The following is a 24,559-nucleotide window of genomic DNA, read 5'->3' on the forward strand; positions in this document are numbered from 1 at the left end:
GCCCGACTCAGCCGCGTTTGTAGTGGAAAAGCGGCATTTGAAACATCAAGGGTCAGCCAGGTGTCAGTGCCGCCATTTTGAAAACTGTTTTCCAAATGAAATATTGCACAAAAACGAGTTTAAATGACGATTACTACCTACTATTTTCAAACTTTCCTGAGTGCTATCAAAACAAACAAAACTTCCAGTTTGATTACATCAGCATTTGAAAGAGGGTGCACGCGTCTTTTGACAACGTTAGCAGATGTCGGTCACTTTGATTTCCGCTGTACGTTTTACTTCCGTCCTACGATGTCTCGCACAGGTCTCAACGAATCTCATTTACGGCCATTGCTTTGACATACGGACTGATATATTACAGAGCATATTTCAAACACTCATAACTTGCTATAGCAGTGACAAAATAGCGATCAAAAATGCATTCTGATATTTAATAAAATGAAATAAATAGAATTTTGATTAAAAAAAATGTGCCTTCACTTCTCCTTTAAGCAGTAGTTACATCACATCATCAGTCACCTTAAGGTAATTAATCCACCAAATGTTTGCGAAAAATATTCATTATGTCTAGTGTTGTTGAAAGATGGATAATTGTTCCATGTGCTTGGAGAAGCCAGGTGTTTTTTTTTTTTTGAGATAAGTTATATTTAAAAATCTGCTCATATTAGATGCATTACAATGAGAATGTTATTCACTTCATTACATAGAAGAGGGCTCCCTCTGTGTGTTTTATTAGTTCCTGCAGTAACATCAGTGCAGGTGTTTTTGTTCAGCAGTGCAGTCGCTCTGTAACACTGTGTTCTCTTACTGCACAGAAATATACAGCGCTGTCCTCCGTATCCAGAGCCTTCACGGTTAAAGATCCATGTGCAGCAGTTTCTTTCACCGTGGAAAATTTATTTTTATCAACAGAACCAAACTCAGGTTCACCCCCGGTCGATGTGTACACGATGAGCTCCATACTCTCTCCGTGGCGCTGTCTGTACCAATACATCTGAAAATAGCTTGCACCTTTATCATGACTGCATGTCATTTCAGCAGATGTTCCTTTCTCAGGCCAGGCAACACTGGGTGTTTGGGTGACTCCACTGTCTCCTGCTAAAACTAAAGGATAACAAATAAATTGAGAAGATTATTGAAACATGAGCCGTCAAGAATTATTTATATTTACTGATTAAGCCCATTACAAGTTCATATCACTTCATAGACGAATAATACCTGCAGTCCAGAGAAGCAAGAAAGGCAGGATGATGATAACACTAATCATACTGATTCATAATAACGCCAAGAGACAGGATGAGGACCAGAGACTGCTACATTCTCAAAATCATCCTGTTGAGGATCAGATGGAGGAAATGACGACATCAAAACCATTTCAACTCCTCCTTTCATGTGCTGTATTCTTAAGGAGCATGTCTTTTTTTTGCCTCTATCTCCTAGTTATAAATGGACTTGTGTTGCATTTATACCTTTCTTCCTAATGTATTTTTTATTTTATTTTTTTAACAGATGAGGATGTGGTGGCACGGTGGTGTAGTGGTTAGCGCTGTCGCCTCACAGCAAGAAGGTCCTGGCTTCGAGCCCCGGGGCCGGCAAGGGCCTTTCTGTGTGGAGTTTGCATGTTCTCCCCATGTCCGCGTGGGTTTCCTCCGGGTGCTCCGGTTTCCCCCACAGTCCAAAGACATGCAGGTTAGGTTAACTGGTGACTCTAAATTGACTGTAGGTGTGAGTGTGAATGGTTGTCTGTGTCTATGTGTCAGCCCTGTGATGACCTGGCGACTTGTCCAGGGTGTACCCCGCCTTTCGCCCGTAGTCAGCTGGGATAGGCTCCAGCTTGCCCGCGACCCTGTAGAACAGGATAAGTAGCGACACATAATGGATGGATGGATGGATGGATGGATGAAGCCATTTTTAAACTTGCTTTATTTCTTAATTAACGTGTTATTCAATTACGTTTTTGGTTTTAGTAACCTTATATCGTGACTTGTATTGGCAACTAATTGCTATTAAATATGATACTTATCGGCGTATTCGGTTTTTAGCCATGTTGAATTTCGTTTGTTTGGTCCACAGCAGGCGTCGCTTATCCGCGCAATCTTCACGAGACTTGTGTGAGACTTTGAAACATCAAGGGTCAGCCAGGTGTCAGTGCCGCCATTTTGAAAACTGTTTTCCAAATGAAATATTGCACAAAAACGAGTTTAAATGACGATTACTACCTACTATTTTCAAACTTTCCTGAGTGCTATCAAAACAAACAAAACTTCCAGCTTGATTACATCAGCATTCGAAAGAGGGCGCACGCGTCTTTTGACAACGTTGGCAGATGTCGGTCACTTTGATTTCCGCTGTACGTTTTACTTCTGTCCTACGATGTCTCGCACAGGTCTCAACAAATCTCATTTACGGCCATTGCTTTGACATACGGACTGATATATTACAGAGCATATTTCAAACACTCATAACTTGCTATAGCAGTGACAAAATAGCGATCAAAAATGCATTCTGATATTTAATAAAATGAAATAAATAGAAATTTGATAAAAAAAATTTGCCTTCAGTTCTCCTTTAAGCAGTAGTTACATCACATCATCAGTCACCTTAAGGTAATCAATCCACCAAATGTTTGCGAAAAATATTCATTATGTCTAGTGTTGTTGAAAGATGGATAATTGTTCCATGTGCTTGGAGAAGCCAGGTTTTTTTTTTGAGATAAGTTATATTTAAAAATCTGCTCATATTAGATGCATTACAATGAGAATGTTATTCACTTCATTACATAGAAGAGGGCTCCCTCTGTGTGTTTTATTAGTTCCTGCAGTAACATCAGTGCAGGTGTTTTTGTTCAGCAGTGCAGTCGCTCTGTAACACTGTGTTCTCTTACTGAACAGAAATATACAGCGCTGTCCTCCGTATCCAGAGCCTTCACGGTTAAAGATCCATGTGCAGCAGTTTCTTTCACCGTGGAAAATTTATTTTTATCAACAGAACCAAACTCAGGTTCACCACTGGTCGATGTGTACACGATGAGCTCCATACTCTCTCCATGGCGCTGTCTGTACCAATACATCTGAAAATAGTTTGCATCTTTATCATGACTGCATGTCATTTCAGCAGATTTTCCTTTCTCAGGCCAGGCAACACTGGGTGTTTGGGTGACTCCACTATCTCCTGCTAAAACTAAAGGATAACAAATAAATTGAGAAGATTATTGAAACATGAGCCGTCAAGAATTATTTATATTTACTGATTAAACCCATTACAAGTTCATATCACTTCATAGACGAATAATACCTGCAGTCCAGAGAAGCAAGAAAGGCAGGATGATGATAACACTAATCATACTGATTCATAATAACGCCAAGAGACAGGATGAGGACCAGAGACTGCTACATTCTCAAAATCATCCTGTTGAGGATCAGATGGAGGAAATGATGACATCAAAACCATTTCAACTCCTCCTTTCATGTGCTGCATTCTTAAGGAGCATGTCTTTTTTTGCCTCTATCTCCTAGTTATAAATGGACTTGTGTTGGATTTATACCTTTCTTCCTAATGTATTTTTTATTTTATTTTTTTAACAGATGAGGATGTGCAGTAGAATTAACACAAATGTAATTCTCAGCCAACACTAAACACTTGTTGCAGGTGTATACACCATTTTGGTGCATCTGTTTTAAGATCCTGAGATAAGTGATTTTGTACAGGTACAAGGAGATTTGAGACACCGTGTCTCCGTACCGCACAGAAATAAACCGCACTGTCATTTGGCTGCAGATTTTTGACAGTAAGTTTCCCTTTATTGCGTCCATCTCCATCTAAATCAATTTTGCTTTTCAAGGAATCTTCAGGATATGGGAAATTTAAATTCAGGTATCCAAGAAACTGTAAGTGATTGCTGTCAGATTGTTTGTACCACAGCATGACCTCATGGTTTGGTATGGAATGAGAACAGTAGAGATCTGTAGATTCCTGTCTCGTCTTGATTAGGTCAGGAGGATTCTGGTCAACATTATTAGCAGCAGAAGATCTTCCTGTCGGAAAACAGCAGCAAATGCTCTTGATTTGAACTTCCACAAAATTTCCACAGTGCATTAAACATTGATTAATATCTCATAGAAGTGTAGCATTACCTGTATGGCAGATCAGATATGCAGTAAAAGTGATGACAAAGATGATCATCTCAGCTCTTTTTCCAAAATCTTCTCCTAGTCTGTTACAGTACAGTAATTGCTCCATCTTAAAAGGTGTAAAACGCCCCCTTGTGGGAGATAAACAAATTGCATCAATGAAATATGTTGCCATGATTTATTGCTATATTATGGGATGAGCTTAAGGCAGGCACATTATTCATCCAGCTCCATTTCTTTGGATGATATTACACCTACTTTACTGAACCAGAAGCTCAGTATTACACAGCGATGACTTTACATGTACGAAGTTGGAAAACAAGAGCTTTTTTTTCTCTTCTAAATATGCACCTGACTGTTAATCATCGGTAGATCATCTGTTGATTTCCACTGCACAGCTTATATGACAGTAAAGTGTCATAGCCTGAAATATGAAATGTGATATCTGTTGAGTTCCACTGATCAGTGAGAGTTGATTTGTTACTGAGTGATTTCCCTTTGGGCAGCACGGTGGTGTAGTGGTTAGCACTGTCACCTCACAGGAAGAAGGTTCTGGGTTTGAGCCCAGTGGCCAACTGGGACCTTTCTGGGTGGAGTTTGCATGTTCTCCTCATGTCTGTGTGAGTTTCCTCTGGGTGCTCCGATTTCCCCCACAGTCCAAAGACATGCAGGTTAGGTTAACTGGTGACTCTAAATTGACCGTAGGTGTGAATGTGAGTGTGAATGGTTGTCTGTGTCTATGTGTCAGCCCTGTGATGACCTGGCGACTTGTCCAAGGTGTACCCCGCCTCTCGCCCATAGTCAGCTGGGATAGGCTCCAGCTTGCCTGCGACCCTGTAGAACAGGATAAGTGGTGACACATGATGGATGGATGGATGGATGAAGCCATTTTTAAACTTGCTTTATTTCTTAATTAACGTGTTATTCAATTACGTTTTTGGTTTTAGTAACCTTATATCGTGACTCGTATTGGCAACTAATTGCTATTAAATATTATACTTATCGGCCTATTCGGTTTTTAGCCATGTTGAATTTAGTTTGTTTGGTCCACAGCAGGCGTCGCTTATCCGCGCAATCTTCACGAGACTTGTGTGAGACTTTGAAACATCAAGGGTCAGCCAGGTGTCAGTGCCGCCATTTTGAAAACTGTTTTCCAAACGAAATATTGCACAAAAACGAGTTTAAATGACGATTACTACCTACTATTTTCAAACTTTCCTGAGTGCTATCAAAACAAACAAAACTTCCAGCTTGATTACATCAGCATTTGAAAGAGGGTGCGCGCGTCTTTTGACAACGTTGGCAGATGTCGGTCACTTTGATTTCCGCTGTACGTTTTACTTCTGTCCTACGATGTCTCGCACAGGTCTCAACAAATCTCATTTACGGCCATTGCTTTGACATACGGACTGATATATTACAGAGCATATTTCAAACACTCATAACTTGCTATAGCAGTGACAAAATAGCGATCAAAAATGCATTCTGATATTTAATAAAATGAAATAAATAGAAATTTGATAAAAAAAAATGTGCCTTCAGTTCTCCTTTAAGCAGTAGTTACATCACATCATCAGTCACCTTAAGGTAATCAATCCACCAAATGTTTGCGAAAAATATTCATCAGGTCTAGTGTTGTTGAAAGATGGATAATTGTTCCATGTGCTTGGAGAAGCCAGGGTTTTTTTTTTTGAGATAAGTTATATTTAAAAATCTGCTCATATTAGATGCATTACAATGAGAATGTTATTCACTTCATTACATAGAAGAGGGCTCCCTCTGTGTGTTTTATTAGTTCCTGCAGTAACATCAGTGCAGGTGTTTTTGTTCAGCAGTGCAGTCGCTCTGTAACACTGTGTTCTCTTACTGAACAGAAATATACAGCGCTGTCCTCCGTATCCAGAGCCTTCACGGTTAAAGATCCATGTGCAGCAGTTTCTTTCACCGTGGAAAATTTATTTTTATCAACAGAACCAAACTCAGGTTCACCACTGGTCGATGTGTACACGATGAGCTCCATACTCTCTCCATGGCGCTGTCTGTACCAATACATCTGAAAATAGCTTGCACCTTTATCATGACTGCATGTCATTTCAGTAGATTTTCCTTTCTCAGGCCAGGCAACACTGGGTGTTTGGGTGACTCCACTGTCTCCTGCTAAAACTAAAGGATAACAAATAAATTGAGAAGATTATTGAAACATGAGCTGTCAAGAATTATTTATATTTACTGATTAAACCCATTACAAGTTCATATCACTTCATAGACGAATAATACCTGCAGTCCAGAGAAGCAAGAAAGGCAGGATGATGATAACACTAATCATACTGATTCATAATAACGCCAAGAGACAGGATGAGGACCAGAGACTGCTACATTCTCAAAATCATCCTGTTGAGGATCAGATGGAGGAAATGACGACATCAAAACCATTTCAACTCCTCCTTTCATGTGCTGCATTCTAATAAAGTTTTACTGTACTTACACTTCCGTTCAAAATATTACAACTCTGTTACTTTTTTCATGCAAATGAGGAACTGCAGCAGAATTAATGCAACTCGAATTCTTACCAAACATTAAACTGTTGCAGTAGCAAGTCGCCATTTTCACGGATAATCCACTGTTTTGCAAACAAACAAATAAATAAATATTTCCACTGGATTGAAAAACAGCCCGCAACAATTTTGCAACAGCCCAATCCATAGATCATAAATTGTAATGTGAAACTGAAGATATGCTTTTTTCAAAGTAGTTATATTTCAAATTATTTTAACCAATCTATTCCATTTTCGTATGGATATTCCTTTGTAATGGACCAGAAGTGGGCTTGGCCATCTCAAAGCAAAGAAAATATCGGGCATATTCTTTTCAGAACTTCCATGTGTGACACGTGGATGAAGAAAAAGTTTGAGATGGATTTCGAAGGGATCACTAACCGGGAATGTACAGTGGTTTTGCTGCACAGAAATCTTGCAAAACATAGCAGTTATGTGATTTCAAAGCAAAAGCAAGGCACTACTGGTATGTTCTGGGATGGTTGAGTTCCTTTACAACCTGAGATATGTGTTTGTATGCAGAGAGGGAGGGACTTGAGACTGTTTTTAGTGCTTCACAGAAATAAACTGCACTGTCCTTTGGCTGCAATTTTTATTTTTAATTTATTTTTTTTTTCGTAAATTTCCCTTTATTGCATCCATTTCCAGGCAAATTGATTTTGTTTTTTCACAGAATATTCATGATATGGAGAATTTTAATAATTTTTTTTTTCCAATACACAGCTTATAAAACAAGATCGTATCATGGCCCATGATAGTGCAATAATCTGTCAATCTCCACCAAGAATTTAATTTGTCATCTGTTGATCTTTCTCATTTAAATGAAGTCCATTATAAAAAGCATTCTGGTGTAGATCCAATGAAGGAAATGACATCAAAACCATTTCAGCTTTAGCCAATTAAAGTATATTTATTTTATTTCCACCATCCTGCCAAATTGTAAAATATACTCATTATCAATTCTAAGTATTGAAAAGATGTTATATACATGACATATACATATAAGATAAGGAAAATGGGGAAGGACACTAAACTTAATGAAGAAAATGTGAGAGAAAATACATATTCACTAAATGAACCATTTTAGCTTTTGTTCTAGTTGCATGAACAGTGATATCCATCATTATTCTATCCACATTCACTGGATATGAGCAATCACATGCTCTGATTGGCTACTCTACTGCTAGGATATCAGCTCATATAACATGAGTAGAGAAAAACAAAATGGCGGCGCATGTTGCTGAACCAACCGAGGACGAAATAAAAACTCTACTCGAAAACAAAACACCAAAAAATACAAAAAAAAAGTGTTGCTAGGAAAAACAAACCTCACCTGGCAGCACTTATTTTACATCTATATGTTGATAATGGTAATATTTCTCAATCATCAGCTGTCAGGTTATAGTCCTATGAAAATACATGACCTTGAGTTTGACATTTCAAAGTCATTCAAGGTCAAAGGTCATGGTGCCAAATGAAAGCCCATATAGCACTTCCTATAAGTTGATAATGGTAAACATACGGCTATCATGAACCATTTTAAAGTTATAGCCCTTTGAAAACCCATGACCTTAAGTTTGACATTTCAAGGTCACACAAGGTCAAAGATCATGGTGCCAAATGAAAGCCCATATGACACTTCCTGTCAGTTGATAATGGTAAATATCTGTCTACCATCAACCATTTTCAAGTTATAGCCCTCTGAAAATATGTGACCTTGAGTTTGACCTTTAAAGGTCACTCAAGGTCAAAGATCATGGTGCCAAATGAAAGGCCATATTGGAATTCCTATATGCTCATAATAGTAAACATTTATCTATCGCCAACCATTTTTGAGTTTGAAAGGTTTCTTCACCTCTTGCCCTCAGCCTCCAGAGAGCGATTACCCCATCTCGAGATCAGTCCCCCCGTGTCACCCAGACGTCTGGGGGTGAGTCGCAAAGAAAGACAGGAACCCCACAAAGTAGTTCGCATCTTTATTCACAAGTCCCCCAATGAGACGAGAGAATACAGGGGATTTTATATGTGTGTGTTATCTGTGTGGATGAAATGACATCACTGAAGACCTTGACGCTATTCAGACACATTTCTGATCAATAATACACATTTCATATCAAAATAAGCAGAATGTTCTGATGATATGATAGCACAGGGCTGTCCCTGACACACAGCCTGTTATGATACATGATAGCAATGTTCAGACAGAATGGAATTTTTAAACAAAGATACTGTGTCTAGCTGACCAGAAGGTAATTTTTAACTGAACAGAATAAATCCTTACAATTTTGTCACAAAATAAATTACTGCCTTCTTGGTCAAGAATAAATACTTACAATTATTTATCCTTACAAAGGAATAAAACCTTACAGAGTTATAATGGAAAATATGTTATTTTGACCGAAAGGTTGACCTTTCCGGTGACCTTGGCCTTCACTTTGACCCGATTACCCCCAAAATGTAATCAGGTAATCTACGGATCATTGCCCACCTACCCTGAAAATTTGAAGTCAATCGGTGCAACTGTGTAGATGCTAGATTGTTAACAGCCACACAAGCAAACAAACAAACCGCACTGATTACAATACCTCACGGGCAAGGTATTGTCTGTCACGGGCGAGGTAACAAATAAAAAAAAACTTGCATTAAGTAAAGGTTAGGGCTGATTTCTTTCTATCCCAGACTATCTACTGTATCTATCTATCTATCTATATGAAAGACAAACCACTGCATGGGATGTACTACTGGCAGATAGAAGAAGTGGCTGATGTTGAAAAATCCTACCAGTGGCTGGATAAAGCTGGACTGGAAGACTGCAACAAAAAGTAACAAAGTATGAAATAAAAATATTTGATGGTACATGTAAGAATTATGATAGCATTTTTCACAAATTGCTCCTGTCATTTCACCTGTTTGTTTACATTCTAAGCAGAAATTATTTTGTCTGATGTATTGTATAAAGTTTTTATTTATCGAATTTGCAAAAAATAAAAATGCTCCGTTTCTCAAAATCCAGTGAATGTGGATAGAATAAAACACGTATTCCACTCAATCTCATTGTATACAGCTTATAGTCGACTCAGTGCTACGCACCTCGTCAGCTATCATCTCATGTATGACTCGATTTTGTGGAATAACTGTTAGTTGTAGTGAATAAGTATTAGATACAGTGCTCAGCGTAAATGAGTATGCCCCCTTTGAAAAGTAACATTTTAAACAATATCTCAATGAACACAAAGAATTTCCAAAATGTTGACAAGACAAAGTTTAATATAACATCTGTTTAACTTATAACGGGAAAGTAAGGTTAATGATATAACTTAGATTACACATTTTTCAGTTTTACTCAAATTAGGGTGGTGCAAAAATTAGTACACCCCACAACAAAAACTACTACATCTAGTACTTTGTATGGCCTCCATGATTTTTAATGATGGCACCAAGTCTTCTAGGCATGGAATGAACAAGTTGGCGACATTTTGCAACATCAATCTTTTTCCATTCCTCAACAATGACCTCTTTTAGTGACTGGATGCTGGATGGAGAGTGATGCTCAACTTGTCTCTTCAGAATTCCCCAAAGAAAATAATTTCTTTCCACCACAAAGGTGAAGGCTACAAGAAGATCAGCAAAGCTTTGCTTATCAGTCAGAATACTGTAGCAAAAGTGGTACAAAAATTTAAGAAAGATGGAACTGCAACCATCTCACAGAGACATCCAGGAGTGTCTTCTGATGAGAAGGGTTGAAAAAAATCGGCGTGCAAGTTCACTGCAGTTAACTAAAGAAGTAGAAAGCCAAACTGGGGTGACTATTTCCCGTGACACAATACGGCGTACACTGCAGAGGAATGGCATGCATGGATGCCGTCCACGAAAGAAGCCTCTCCTAAAGCCCAGGCTGTCATGGTCCTACCTGTGGGCTTCTCTCTTCAGGTAACATCTCCACTCAGCATTACCGGCCACGCCCGCACTCACTTCCTCTTATTAACTTCCAGTGGCTGTCATTGGCTGTTGCCGATCACCTGCTTCCCCCCGTGTGTATTTAAGCTGCAGTCCTCCCAAGCTTCTGTGTCAGATCGTCTGCAACTCCCAGCGTGATAACCTGCTCTGTGTTCCATTACTCTGACTCCTGACGATATTCTGTTCCGTCTGACTCTGTCTGCTCTCCAGCCCCGGTAACCTGATCTGCCTTCTGTCCTGTCGACTCTGCCTCTTGCCTGCCTCTCCTGTACCTTCGCCTGATCTCCAGCCTGCCCAGCCCTGCTGCTCGCCTGCCTCTCCATCAGCCCGGTGTGAGCAGCCCTGCCTGGAGCCCTACTCTCCAGCCCCAGTAACCTGACCCTGCATTTCTGTCCCCTATCTTGCTATCTGATCTGTGACTCTGTGTTCTAGCCTGCTCCCTAACTCCAGCCTGTTGAGGGACTACTGCTGGGAGACTGCCTGAAACCCAAGTGCTGTCAGCCTACAGCCACACTTCTCTGACAACGCCTGATCCTGTCTGATCTCAGAAGCTAAGCAGGGCTGGGTCTGGTCAGTATTTGGATGGAAGACCTCAGATGCTCCCACCAGCCATCCCTGCCTCTCAGTCCTCCTGCCACTGAACTTCACACATTCTCCCTTTTCCCCTGTTATTAATAAACTGTGGTATGAGTGCATTTGATCTCCTCTTGGCGGCACGGTGGTGTAGTGGTTAGCGCTGTCGCCTCACAGCAAGAAGGTCCTGGGTTCGTGGCCGGCGAGGGCCTTTCTGTGTGGAGTTTGCATGTTGTCTGCGTGGGTTTCCTCCAGGTGCTCCGATTTCCCCCACAGTCCAAAGACATGCAGGTTAGGTTAACTGGTGACTCTAAATTGACCGTAGATGTGAGCGTGAATGGTTGTCTGTGTCTATGTGTCAGCCCTGTGATGACCTGGTGACTTGTCCAGGGTGTACCCTGCCTTTCGCCCATAGTCAGCTTGGATAGACTCCAGCTTGCCTGTGACCCTGTAGAACAGGATAAAGCGGCTAGAGATAATGAGATGAGATGATCTCCTCTCCTGTCTGGTCCCTGCCACAGGCACAGAAAAGCCCACCTAGAGTTTGCCAGGGCCCATGCTGACAAAGATGAAGACTACTGGGACTCTATACTCTGGAGTGATGAGACCAAGATAAATGTTTTTGGAACTGACGGCTTCAAAACTGTATGGCGTCGCAAAGGTGAGGAATACAAAGAAAAATGCCTGGTGCCTACAGTGAAACATGGTGGTGGCAGTGTCCTTATGTGGGGCTGCATGAGTGCTGCTGGTGTCGGGGAGCTGCATTTCACTGATGGCATCATGAATTCACAGATGTATTGCTCTATACTGAATGAGAAGATGCTACCATCACTCTGTGCCCTTGGTCGTTGTGCACTTTTCCAACATGACTAAACACACATCTAAGGCCACTGTTGGATTTCTGAAGAAGAACAGGGTGAAAGTGATTCAGTGGCCAAGTATGTCTCCTGATCTGAACCCAGTCGAACACCTATGGGGAATTCTGAAGAGACAAGTTGAGCATCACTCTCCATCCAGCATCCAGTCACTAAAAGAGGTCATTGTTGAAGGATGGAAAAAGATTGATGTTGCAAAATGTCGCCAACTTGTTCATTCCATGCCTAGAAGACTTGGTGCTGTCATTAAAAATCATGGAGGCCATACAAAGTACTACATGTAGTAGTTTTTGTTGTGGGGTGTACTCATTTTTGCACCACCCTAATTTGAGTAAAACTGAAAAATGTGTAATCTAAGTTATACTATTAACCTTACTTTCCCGTTATAAGTTAAACAGATGTTATATTAAACTTTGTCTTGTCAACATTTTGGAAATTGTTTGTGTTCACTGAGATATTGTTTAAAATGTAACTTTTCAAAGGGGGTGTACTCATTTACGCTGAGCACTGTATATCCTGAGAGATGTGTTTTTGTACAGGGAGGAAGGGACACCGACACACTGTGAACTTGTACTGCGCAGAAATAAACAGTGCTGTCTTTTGCTATCAGATTGTTAATAGTAAGTGTGGCATTACTGCTCCTGTTTTCATCAGGGTTTATTTTGGTGTTCTGTTCCGAATAGGTATATTTGATATTGTTATATCCAAGGTGCATAAATTTTCTTTCTTTAGACTGTTTGAACCAGAGTATTTGCTCAAAGTTCTTGATTGCATAGGAACAGTAGAGTTGAGCAGATTCTTTGTGATTTTTGATCACGTCAGGAGGAGACTGTTCAACTTGATGACTTGCCATAAGACCTAAAAAGAGCACAATTAAGTACATTAAATCAGTTATTTATGTGTGAAATAAAACAAGGGTGGCTGTTCTGATATAGGAAAAAAAAAGAAAGAAAATCAACAGCAGGGTGTCTGTGTGATGCTGCCAGATACAAACCAGAGTCACTGTGACCACACTAAAGTGGATTATTTTTATATAGCAGTGCATCCTGTAGTGTTTTGTTAAGCTTATACCACAACATTAAATGTTATAGAGCTCTTGTTATCACTTAAGTGATAGCAGATGTAAACGGTTGTTCCCTTGCCGTCCAATTTTTTTTTTTAAATGCAACTCGAAGTCTTTTCCTTTGGGAATTAGGAATGTTAAGCCTTTATTTGTCACATGTGCATGAGGGGAAAATGCTGTTCATACACTCTCCCCACCCACACATTTTTGTCCTCCCCCCGCTGGGCCAGGGAATCAAACCAGCAACCTTTTGGTCCCAAAGCTGCTTTGCTAACCTTTATGGGTTCCCTGTTAATTCCCCAACTAGATTACACGTAGTTACAGTTTTACCTCTGTTTGTGAAAAAGCACTGATATTCAAGACTCCTTCCAACAATGATAAATACATTCTCACAGAAAATCTCATCATACACATGTTTTTAAATCTGGTAATATAGAAGGTTTCCATATAAGCCCCTGTGTAAGTTATTACTATCCATAATGTGCTAATTCTAATATATTATTAGCAATAGAGCTAATAATGTATTAGAATTAGCACATTAATATAAACCTATGATTTGGATTCAGTGTTGTAGTCGAGTCACTAAACCTCAAGTCCGAGTCCAGTCTCGAGTCCCCGGTGTCCAAGTCATTAAAAAAAAATAAAATAAAAATTCAAAGTCGAGTCCACTATTGATCCTTGTCGAGTCTGAGAAAAGACTCCAACTGCACCATTTGACAGTGGTTGTTTTAGCACCATTAACATTCATTTGTTCCTGAACATGACATATGAACAGGTGAATGTGCTTCTCTTTATCAGGGAGTGTGAAGTATTCTGTCAGAGATGGTTGGCAGATGGATGTAAGTGTAGAAGGTGTGTTTAATAATACAAGTGAAGATGGTAAACAATCCAGAATGGCAGGCAAAATTGTAAAACAGTGAAACAGGCAATAGGTCGAGCGAGGCACAAACAGGCTATCGTAGACTTGGCAGAATCAAAGATGAGAAACAGGAAATCAGGGATCAGGAAATCAAACAAAGAAATTAGACTTAATAATGTGTCAGTAACGCAACTCAATACTTTGCAAAGTACAGTAAGTATGTTTTCACAGTTTTTATATAGGCACGCTGATTGTGCCTTAATCCTGCGCAGGTGCGAGTCGTTTATGGCGTGCGCAAGAGTCTGCTTGGCGCGTACAAAAGTCTATCTGATGCACACGCCAAGGCACGCAGGTGTGACACTCTTGCACGAAATGAGTATAAATTAATGAAGGTATAAATATCTTATGCCAAATTATTATGGCATGTTACAAAAAATAAAGAAAAAATCCGAGTCCTCATCTCCAAATTACGAGTCCGAATGCAGTTAATGCACGAGTCCAAGTCCGAGTCATCAGTGCTCAAGTCCAAGTCGAGTCACGAGTCCTTAAAATTAGGGCACGAGTCAGACTCGAGTACTACAAGCCTGGTTGCAGTTAACACTATTGTCAGAGGTACTCTTACAGAAAATTCATCAACACCTTCTGACCAGGGTGGTGTAGTGGTTAGCACTGTCACCTTACAGCAAGAAGGTCCGGGTTCGAGCCCCGTGGCCGGTGAGGGCCTTTCTGTGTGGAGTTTGCATGTTGTCCATGTGGGTTTCCTCCAGGTGTTCCAGTTTCCCCCACAGTCCAAAGACATGCAGGTTAGGTTAACTGGTGACTCTAAATTGACCGTAGGTGTGAATGTGAGTGTGAATGGTTGTCTGTGTCTATGTGTCAGCCCTGTGATGACCTGGTGACTTGTCCAGGGTGTACCCCGCCTTTCGCCCATAGTCAGCTGGGATAGGCTCCAGCTTGCCTGCGACCCTGTAGAACAGGATTAAGCGGCTAGAGATAATGAGATGAGATGAGACCTTCTGACCAGTCAGAATCAAGAATTCGACACTGCTGTGAGATAAAAATGAAATGATTAATTTATAGACGGAAATGGCAAGACAGAGCTATAGAGACTTACCAGCCAGCATGATTTGAGATAAAAAGAACAGAATCATGATGCTGATTTGTTTCCTGTTCCTGACAGAGAGCAAACCAGCACTTGCTTATAAAACCCAGATGACAGGAAGTGACATCACCACCCCTTGATCTATCTGTCTCTTGTGTATTTTGGTCATGAGCACAGTACTTGGTTTGTGTGCTACAGTTAACAGGTGTTGAAGATGTGTTTGTTGTGGGGCTGGGGCAGTTCTTGTTCAGGTTAAAGATTAGGCTGTCATGCTGTGCATCTTGTTTTGCACAGAAGTAGACAGCACTGTCTGTGCTCTGCACCTCCTTTATAGTTAGATCCAGAGAGTGGCTGTGCTTTTTGGCAGAAACTTTCTGCTTAAATTTATCTTCTAGTGTCCCCATGTTAGCATAGTAGTATACAATGAGCTCCAGAGATTCAGAAGGTCTCTGTCTGAACCAGTACATGCCATTATAGTTGGTGTTTAACTGAGAACACTGAAGAGTCACATTCTCACCCTTACTGGCAAAAAGATCAGGAGATTGTTCCATACTGAAGCCTGAAAACAAAAAGAAAAATCGAACAGTAGTTAGGAGAATGCTTATATTGTTGTCTAAAGGGGGAAAAATCACTTTTACAGTTTAACACATTATTTACTTCTTTGCATAAAGGAATATCTCTGCTGAACAAGTATAAAGAAGAATTCTACAGAGATTTTAAATCATTATTTTTCAGTAAGCATTATAAATAATTAAAAACAAGTTTATACGTTCTTACCAGCAGGTAAAAACAGAATTAATAGTATAATACCAGTCATGATCTTTGCCCTCTATCATGCATGTCATGCATACGAAATACTAATAACAGCAGCTCTGGTGAAGTGTCACCTCTAGAGGGATTCATCTCAATCCCTTCTTCCGCACCTCTCTTTCTTGACTTTCATCTTTTTTTATCCTTTCATTTGGCGGAGGATATAGAAACAGGTTCCGTCCATCTGTCCATCTGTCTATCCATCCATCTGGTCATGTTTACATTTCCTGGCCATATCTTTAAAAGTATTGAAAATATCTTCATGAAACTTTGTATACCTATCAAGCAACATGTGAACTGGTGTCTTTTGCCTTTTTGGATTTTTTTTTTTTAAAGTATTTTTCAAATTTTTACATAAAAAATTGATTTTGACTTAGTTTCTAAGAGCAATGTTCGTTTCTGGAGCATATCCAAAACTATTCATGATACAGAGTTGAAACTTGGTATACATGTTAACAAGGTGATGTAGATGTGCCTTTTCATACTAAGAAATGTGAGAAATTTAAATTTTTCATGTTTCCATGGAAACAATTTCAGACTTAGTCTCTCAGGTTAGTCTTAGGGGTAGGTTTTGTTTCTGGAGCAGAACTTGAAAACTATGAGTGGTATGGTCTTGAAAGTTGGTATATGTGTTGATTAAGTAATGTATATGTGCCTTTTGATACTAAGAAATGTGAGAAATGTTAATTTTTAGCTCACCTGGACCATAGGTCCAGTGGGTTTATGCCATGGGCTGCTGAGGTCAGTGTAAAGAGGTCGGGTTGGTTTCCTGTAGCAGAACTTTAAAAAATGTGACAAATAATATCTTGAAACTTGGTACATAGTTGGTATATAGGGCGGGGGATATAGATGACTCTGTCTTCTTGTTTTTTTTTTTAAACTTTGGCACTATACTCTGAAGTACACTATACTTTTTGAGATCTGAGACTTGACAAATGGATGTAGAAACTGTAAAATATTTCTATCTTCAATGTCCAGACCTCTAGTTCTTGAACTTGTTTAAGATTTCATTGCCATATAATTTCATAGCATTATCGCTAGCGTATTGAATACGAGCATGGTCTTGGGTAAATTGCTTTGTGATCTGCTCTATTGTGAAAACTGCAATACAAATTGGAAAAAAAAAACTGAACTTTGATTCTGTAAAAGCATGAGTACACGTGGTTATTACTTCATCTGGCCAACAAGCGATGAGTTTATGCTATCATGTGTTGTCCGTCATCTATCCGGTGTCGTCCACATTTCACAAAAATCGCTTCTTCTCTCTGAATTCTTCACCAATTTTTATTCTTTTTAGCAGGAAGGTAGTTCAGCCTGGGGTGCATATACTGTACACCCAAAATTGCATAATTGCAATTAATAATGAAGATATGGAGTAATTAAGCTCTAACAAGCAGTTTCCACACAAATCGCTTCTTCTCCCACAATTCTTCACCGATTTTGATTCTTTCTGGCAAATAGGTCAGTATTCCTAGGGTGGCACACTTTAGATCGTTCTTTCTTGATGAGATGGGGCCAGACTGAGCTACACCATCATTGACAGTCTCGTTACTTGTTCCCATGATTATTTATTTTTATTTGGCAGGATATATATGTTGTATATGTGGATTATTAAACTGAAGTGACAAATGAGGCCTAAATTTTACGACCTATCAGTAATTCATCATTACTATTATGAAACTATTATGATTGAGGCTTACAGCAAGTCTTATCAGATAGACATATCGTTATATCATCTTACTTATATTGTTATATTGTTCATTTGTGTGATCTGGACTTTGGTTGGAAGAAATCACATTACTCTATTTATGTACTTCTAGTTTCTCCAAATTTCCAAATGCATGGATGTTGGGGGAAAAATTATATATATATATATATATATATATATATATATATATATATATATACACACACTAACAGGTTACCTGGCATTGCCTGGGTTTTGCAAAATTCTGGGTTGCCCCCAGACTTCCACATCAAATTTGGTGAAGATCCATCGAGAAATGGTGATGTTAACCCAAGACAAACAAAAATCTGTCAAGAGTTTGTGATGATAAATGTAACATGAAAGGCATTGAGGGAGGGGGTGGGTGGATGTTGTGCCCCCCAGGGACCTCCCTGGGGCCTGTACATGAATTTTGATTAGATCTGCAAAACTCCGTGTCATCCCCGGATCTACCTGCCAAATTTGGTGAAAATCTGTTGAGAAATGGTGACGTTAGCATATATAAATAATATTTTGGGGGTGGTGTAGAGGTTAGCACTGTTGCCTCACAGCAAGAAGGTCCTGGGTTCAAGCCCAGCGGCCAGCGAGGACCTTTCTGTGCAGAGTTTGCATGTTCTCCCCGTGTCTGCGTGGGTTTCCTCCGGGTGCTCTGGTTTCCCCCACAGTCCAAAGACATGCGGGTTAGGCTAATTGGTGGCTCTAAATTGACCGTAGGTGTGAATGGTTGTTTGTCTCTGTGTCAGCCCTGCAATAACCTGGCGACTTGTCCAGGGTGTACCCCGCCTTTCACCCGTAGTCAGCTGGGATAGGCTCCAGCTTGCCTGCGACCCTGTAGAACAGGATAAAGCGGCTAGAGATAATGAGATGAGATATATATCCATCCATTATCTACAGCCACTTATCCTGTTCTACAGGGTCGCAGGCAAGCTGGAGCCTATCCCAGCTGACTACAGGCAAAAGGTGGGGTACACCCTGGACAAGTCGCCAGGTCATCACAGGGCTGACATATAGACAACCATTCACACTCACATCTGCGGTCAATTTAGAGTCACCAGTTAACCTAATCTGCATGTCTTTGGACTGTGGGGGAAACCGGAGCAACCGGAGGAAGCCCATGCGGAGAATATGCAAACTCCACACAGAAAGGCCCTCACCAGCCACGGGGCTCGAACCCAGCCCTTCTTGCTGTGAGGCGACAGCGCTAACCACTACACCACCATGCCGCCCATGGAGATTAGATCGAACTTTATTGATCCCTTTGGGAGGGTTCCCTCAGGGAAATTAAAATTCCAGTAGCATCATTACAGGATAAACAGAGAATAGAAAATAGAGAAAATTTCTAGACAAATTAAATATTTACATATACAAAAAAAAAAAGTCCAGCAGGAGAGGTATTGCACATTTATATTGCACATTGTCCAGTATTGCTTTTTGTCAGGTTAGGCTACTGCTCCTTCCCATCCTCTGTCCCCTCTTACCCCTCCTCCCCCCAGAGAGGAGTTGTACAGTCTGATGGTGTGAGGGACAAAGGAGTTTTTAAGTCTGTTAGTCCTGCACTTGGGAAGGAGCATTCTGTCACTGAACTGGCTCCTCTGGTTGCTGATGACGGTGTGCAGAGGTGACTGGCATCGCCTATGATGTTCAGTAGTTTGTCCATAGTCCTCTTCTCTGCCACTGTCACCAGAGAGTCCAGCTTCATGCCGACCACAAAGCTGGCCCGCCTGATCAGTTTGTCCAGCCTGGATGTGTCCTTCTTGGATGTGCTGCCCCCCCAGCACACCACAGTGTAAAACAGGACACTGCAACCATGGGCTGATAGAACATCCACAGGAGTTTCCTGCAGATGTTAAAGGACCGCAGCCTCCTCAGGAAGTACAACCTGCTCTGTACCTTCCTGTACAGGTGGTTGGTGTTGCAAGTCCAGTCCAGCTTGCTGTCCAGCCACAGCCCAAGGTACTTGTAGGAATCCACAGCCTCCACCTCGACTCCCTTGATCAGAACTGGTCGTGACCTTGGTCTTGACCTCCCAAAGTCAATGACCAGCTCCTTGGTCTTCAAGGTGTTGAGCTGCAGATGGTTCTTGTTGCACCAAATGGCAAAGTCCCTCACCAGGCTCCTATGCTCCTTCTCTCTGTCATCCCTGATACACCCCACTATGGCTGTGTCATCAGCGAACTTCTGAATGTGACAGCTCCGAGTTGTAGCAGAAGTCCACGGTGTACAGGGTGAAGAGAAGAGGGGCCAGCACTGTACCCTGGGGTGCTCCAGTGCTGCTAATCACAGTGTCAGATGTGATGTCCTTCAGCCTGATGTACTGCAGCCTATTGGTGAGGTAGCTGGAGATCCAGGTGACCAGGCAGGGGTCTACTCGCATCCTGTTCAGTTTGTCCTGAAGCATAAGGGGCTGGATGGTGTTGAAGGCACTCGAGAAGTCCAAGAAGAGGATCCTCACTGTGCCATTTCCCTTATCCAGATGCAAGTAGGCTCGGTGTAGCAGGTAGAGGATGGCATCTTCCACACCAACACCTGCCTGGTACACAAACTGCAGACAGTCCTGGGCGTGTTGCACCTGGGGCCTGAGGAGGCTGAGGAAGACCCGCTCCAATGTCTTCATCAGATGTGAAGTGAGTACCACCGGTTGGAAGTCGTTCAGCTCACTGGGCTAATTCTTCTTGGGAACTGGAATGATGCATGATGTCTTCCAGAGGGTGGGCACTCTCCCCAGCTGCAGGCTGAGGTTGAAGATACGTTGGAGTGGTTCACCCAGTTCAGTAGCGCAGGTCTTCAATAGTCAGGGACACACCTTGTCTGGGCCTGCTGCTTTCCTGGGGTGAAGCTTCCTCAGTTGACCTCTGACTTGGTCTGCAGTGATGCATGGAGGAGTCTGTGTTGAGGTGGGGGAGGAGGAGGAGGAGGAGGAGGAGGAGGGGGCTGCTGTGATGACTGGGGGGAGGTGTGTTGAGGGAAAAAGGAGAGATGGCTGCAGTGAGGGAAAGGGCGGGGGGGACGTGGACTGGTTGAACCGGTTGAAGAAGTCATTCAGCTCATTCACCCTCTCCACTGTCCCCCCTACAACTTTGGTCTTTGTGTTGTGGCCTGTGATGTTTTTCTCACCTTCCCAGACCTCCGTCATGCTGCTCTCCTTCAGCTTCTGCTCCACCTTTCTCCTGTAACTGTCCTTAGCTTCCCTCATGCAGCGTTTCACCTCCTGCTGTGCTGCTTTCATCGCCTCCCTATCCCTGCTCCTGAAGGCGGCCTTCTTCCTGTTGAGGACAGCTTTGACTTCCTGTGTTACCCATGGCTTATTATTAGGGTAACACCATATAGTCTTAGCGGGGGAGACTACATCTGCACAGAAGTTGAGGTAATCCATCAGACAGTGTGTCAGCCCCTCTATGTCCTCACAGTGTGGGCTAAGAAGCACATCCCAGTCCATGGTGTCATAACAGTCTCTGAGGGCATCTTCCATTTCAGGGGACCACCTCCTGATGGAGCTAGTTGTTGCAGGCTGTCTTTGGACCAGGGGGGTGTACTTTGGCTGTAGACGAACCAGGTCAGACTTCCCTAGTGGGGGGAGGGGTTTGACTCTGTATGCATCCCTCACATTAGCATACAGCAAGTCAATTGTCCTGTTGTTCCTTGTTGGACAGTCCACAGCCTGGTAAAAAGCAGCCAAAGTAGAGTCCAAAGTAGCATGATTAAAGTCCCCAGAAATTATGATAAATGCCTCAGGGTGCTGTGTCTGCAGCCTTGCTGTGACAGAGTGAATCCTCTCATGTGCAGCAGCTGCGTCTGCCCTCAGAGGGATGTAAACACAGATGGTGATCACGTGACTGAACTCCCTTGGCAGATAATATGGCCACAGGCTAATGGCTAGCAGCTCCAAGTCTGGGCAACATAAGACTGTCTTTACAGAGATATGTCCCGGGTTACACCAGCAGTTGTTCACGTAGATGATGAGTCCCCCACCTTTGCTTTTCCCACATGCTTTAGCGTCTCTGTTGGCTCTCACAGCAGTGAATCCCCACAGGTCCATGTTAGCATCCGGTACAAGGTGTGTTAGCCATGTCTCTGTAAAAATAAACAAGCTGCTCTCATGGTAAATCCGCTGGTTGTTCAGTGCAGCTAGCTTGTCGACCTTGTTTGGCAGCGAGTTCACATTCCCCATGATAACGGAATAGGGAATGGATGGTTTGCAGCACCGCCAGTTGTCCACTAGCCTAGCCTTTAGCTTAGCCCTGGCTTTGCAGCCCCTGGGTCTCCTCCTCAGCTCCACAGGGATGGGGTGTCGTATCCCAGCTTGTCCCATTGTTTTCAGGGCCAGCAGCTCCTCTCTCGAATAAGCGAGAAGACTGGCTCCTGGTTGCATGTTAAAGTTAAAAATATCCATGGAATGTGAAGAAAAACTCACTATGTCTTCATAAGAAGAGCAAAAAAGTAAAAAAGTGGAAAAAACAGATTTAGAGAGCTAAAAACTACAGAGCTACTGGAGAGGCAGCCGTCTCCTACAGCACCAGATTCTATTCTAGTTTATATATATATATATATATATATATATATATATATATATATATATATATATATACACACACACATATATATCCCACTCGCCCTTCCTTCGGGCGGTATTTTTTTCCCTCGGGTCTTCTACCAGAGGCTCCAGGGAGTTTGAGAGTCCTGGGGTTCACCGCACCAAGGACTCCTATCACCATGGGAACCACTGTTGTCTTCATCTTCCACATCTTTTCTAGTTCTTCTTTCAGCCCTTGATACAGCTTGAGCTTCTCAAGTTCCTTTTTCCTGATGTTATTGCCACTAGGTATTGCCATGTCTATCACCACAGCCTTGTTCACCCATTTGTCCATGACTACCATGTCTGGTTGGTTTGCCATTACCAGTCATTCTAAACCACCTTCAGAGGTGTGTCCCACTTTGACCATGGGACTTCCAGTCCATACTTGACACAGATGTTTCTGTACACTATGCCAGCCACTTGGTTATGGTGTTCCATGTACGCTCTTCCTGCTAGCATCTTACACCCTGCTGTTATGTACTGGATTGTCTTGGGGGCATCTTTGCACAGTCTGTACCTGGGGTCCTGCCTCATGTGGTAGACCCCGGTGTGTATCGATCTTGTGCTTAGGGCCTGTTCTTGTGCAGCTATGATTAGTGCCTCTGTGCAGTCTTCCAGTCCCGCTTTATCCAGCCACTGGTAGGATTTTTCAATATCAACCACTTCTTCTATCTGCCAGTGGTACATCCCATGCAATGGTTCGTCTTTCATAGATAGTCTGGGATAGAAAGAAATCAGCCCTAACCTTTACTTAATGCATGTTTTTTTTTTTATTTGTTACCTTGCCCGCGATGGAGTAAGCGGGGCAAGGTACTGTAATCGGTTTGTTTGTTTGTTTGTTTGTTTGTGTGTGTCTGTCTATTAACAATCTAGCGTCTAGACGGTTGCACCGATTAAGTTCAAATTTTCAGGGTAGGTGGGTAATGGTCCGTAGATTACCTGATTAAATTTTGGGGCTAATCAGGTCAAGGTGAAGGTCAAGGTCACCGGAAAGGTCAACCTTTCGGTCAAAATAACATTTTCCATTATAACTCAAAAATGGTTGCCGATAGACAAATGTTTACTATTATGAGCATATTGGAACTCCCGTATGGCCTTTCATTTGGCACCATAATCTTTGACCTTGAGTGCCCTTGAAAGGTCAAACTCAAGGTCACAGATTTTCAGGGGGCTGTAACTTGAAAACGGTTGATGGTAGACAGATATTTACCATTATCAACTTTTAGAAAGTGCCATATGGGCTTTCATTTGGCACCATGACCTTTGACCTTGAATGACTTTGAAATGTCAAACTCAAGGTCATGGATTTTCATAGGACTATAACCTGGCAGCTGATGAGTGAGAAATATTACCATGATCAACATCTCATCTCATCTCATTATCTCTAGCCGCTTTATCCTTCTACAGGGTCGCAGGCAAGCTGGAGCCTATCCCAGCTGACTATGGGTGAAAGGCGGGGTACACCCTGGACAAATCGCCAGGTCATCACAGGGCTGACACATAGACACAGACAACCATTCACACTCACATTCACACCTACAGTCAATTTAGAGTCACCAGTTAACCTAACCTGCATGTCTTTGGACTGTGGGGGAAACCGGAGCACCCGGAGGAAACCCACATGGACACAGGGAGAACATGCAAACTGCACACAGAAAGGCCCTCGCCGGCCACAGGGCTCGAACCCAGACCTTCTTGCTGTGAGGCGACAGCGCTAACCACTACACCACTGTGCCGCCCCATGATCAACATATAGGTATAAAATAAGTGCTGCCAGGTGAGGTTTGTTTTGCCTGGCAACACTCATTTGTTTGTTGTTCCTTTGCGCTTGAATGAATGAAGGAATGAACTGATTATTAAATTGCAAAAAGGGATGAATACATTGAGCAATTTCACCATGCAAATATTCTCTATACCTTGGTATCTCAGAAGTTCCTTGTATGTATTGTCATTCATCTTGTATATTTATTCATTCATTTATTTAAGATTTGTAGTGAAAGCATTTTATTGAGCTATACTTGTGCACACTGCAGTCTTACTGTAGACAAAGTCGTACTGAACAGTAATTATCCATATAAACCATGTTAATGCGACAATGTCTTTTAAAACATCAGAAAACCACTCAGCTGTTGTGGTTCGTATGGAGCTCAGAAAAGATGGTGAGAACTGATATTCAGTTTTTGTAATGAAGAAAGAGGCTTTGCTCTGTTGTGTAATATGCTGCACAGAAATAAACTCCACCACTCTCTGGTGTAATGTTTGTCAAGTTAAGTGAGCTGTAATATTCATGTGCTTTTCCACTGATTATGATTTTGTCTTTAAATTTTTGTTCTATG

General features: G+C 41.8%; 2 gene segments (V, D, J or C); both read right to left on the reverse strand.

Annotated features, from left to right (window-relative positions):
* Positions 1-769: 769 nt before the first annotated feature.
* On the reverse strand, positions 770-4,239 carry LOC132893704 (T cell receptor beta variable 14-like). The segment is given in 2 exon segments: positions 770-1,104; positions 4,134-4,239. Coding segments are annotated over 2 exon segments (441 nt in total).
* An 8,684-nt stretch (positions 4,240-12,923) lies between these two features.
* On the reverse strand, positions 12,924-15,957 carry LOC132893705 (T cell receptor beta variable 7-2-like). The segment is given in 3 exon segments: positions 12,924-12,948; positions 15,295-15,673; positions 15,925-15,957. Coding segments are annotated over 3 exon segments (411 nt in total).
* Positions 15,958-24,559: the final 8,602 nt, after the last annotated feature.

The sequence above is a fragment of the Neoarius graeffei genome, chromosome 11, assembly GCF_027579695.1.
Source record: "Neoarius graeffei isolate fNeoGra1 chromosome 11, fNeoGra1.pri, whole genome shotgun sequence".
Taxonomy (NCBI): domain Eukaryota; kingdom Metazoa; phylum Chordata; class Actinopteri; order Siluriformes; family Ariidae; genus Neoarius; species Neoarius graeffei.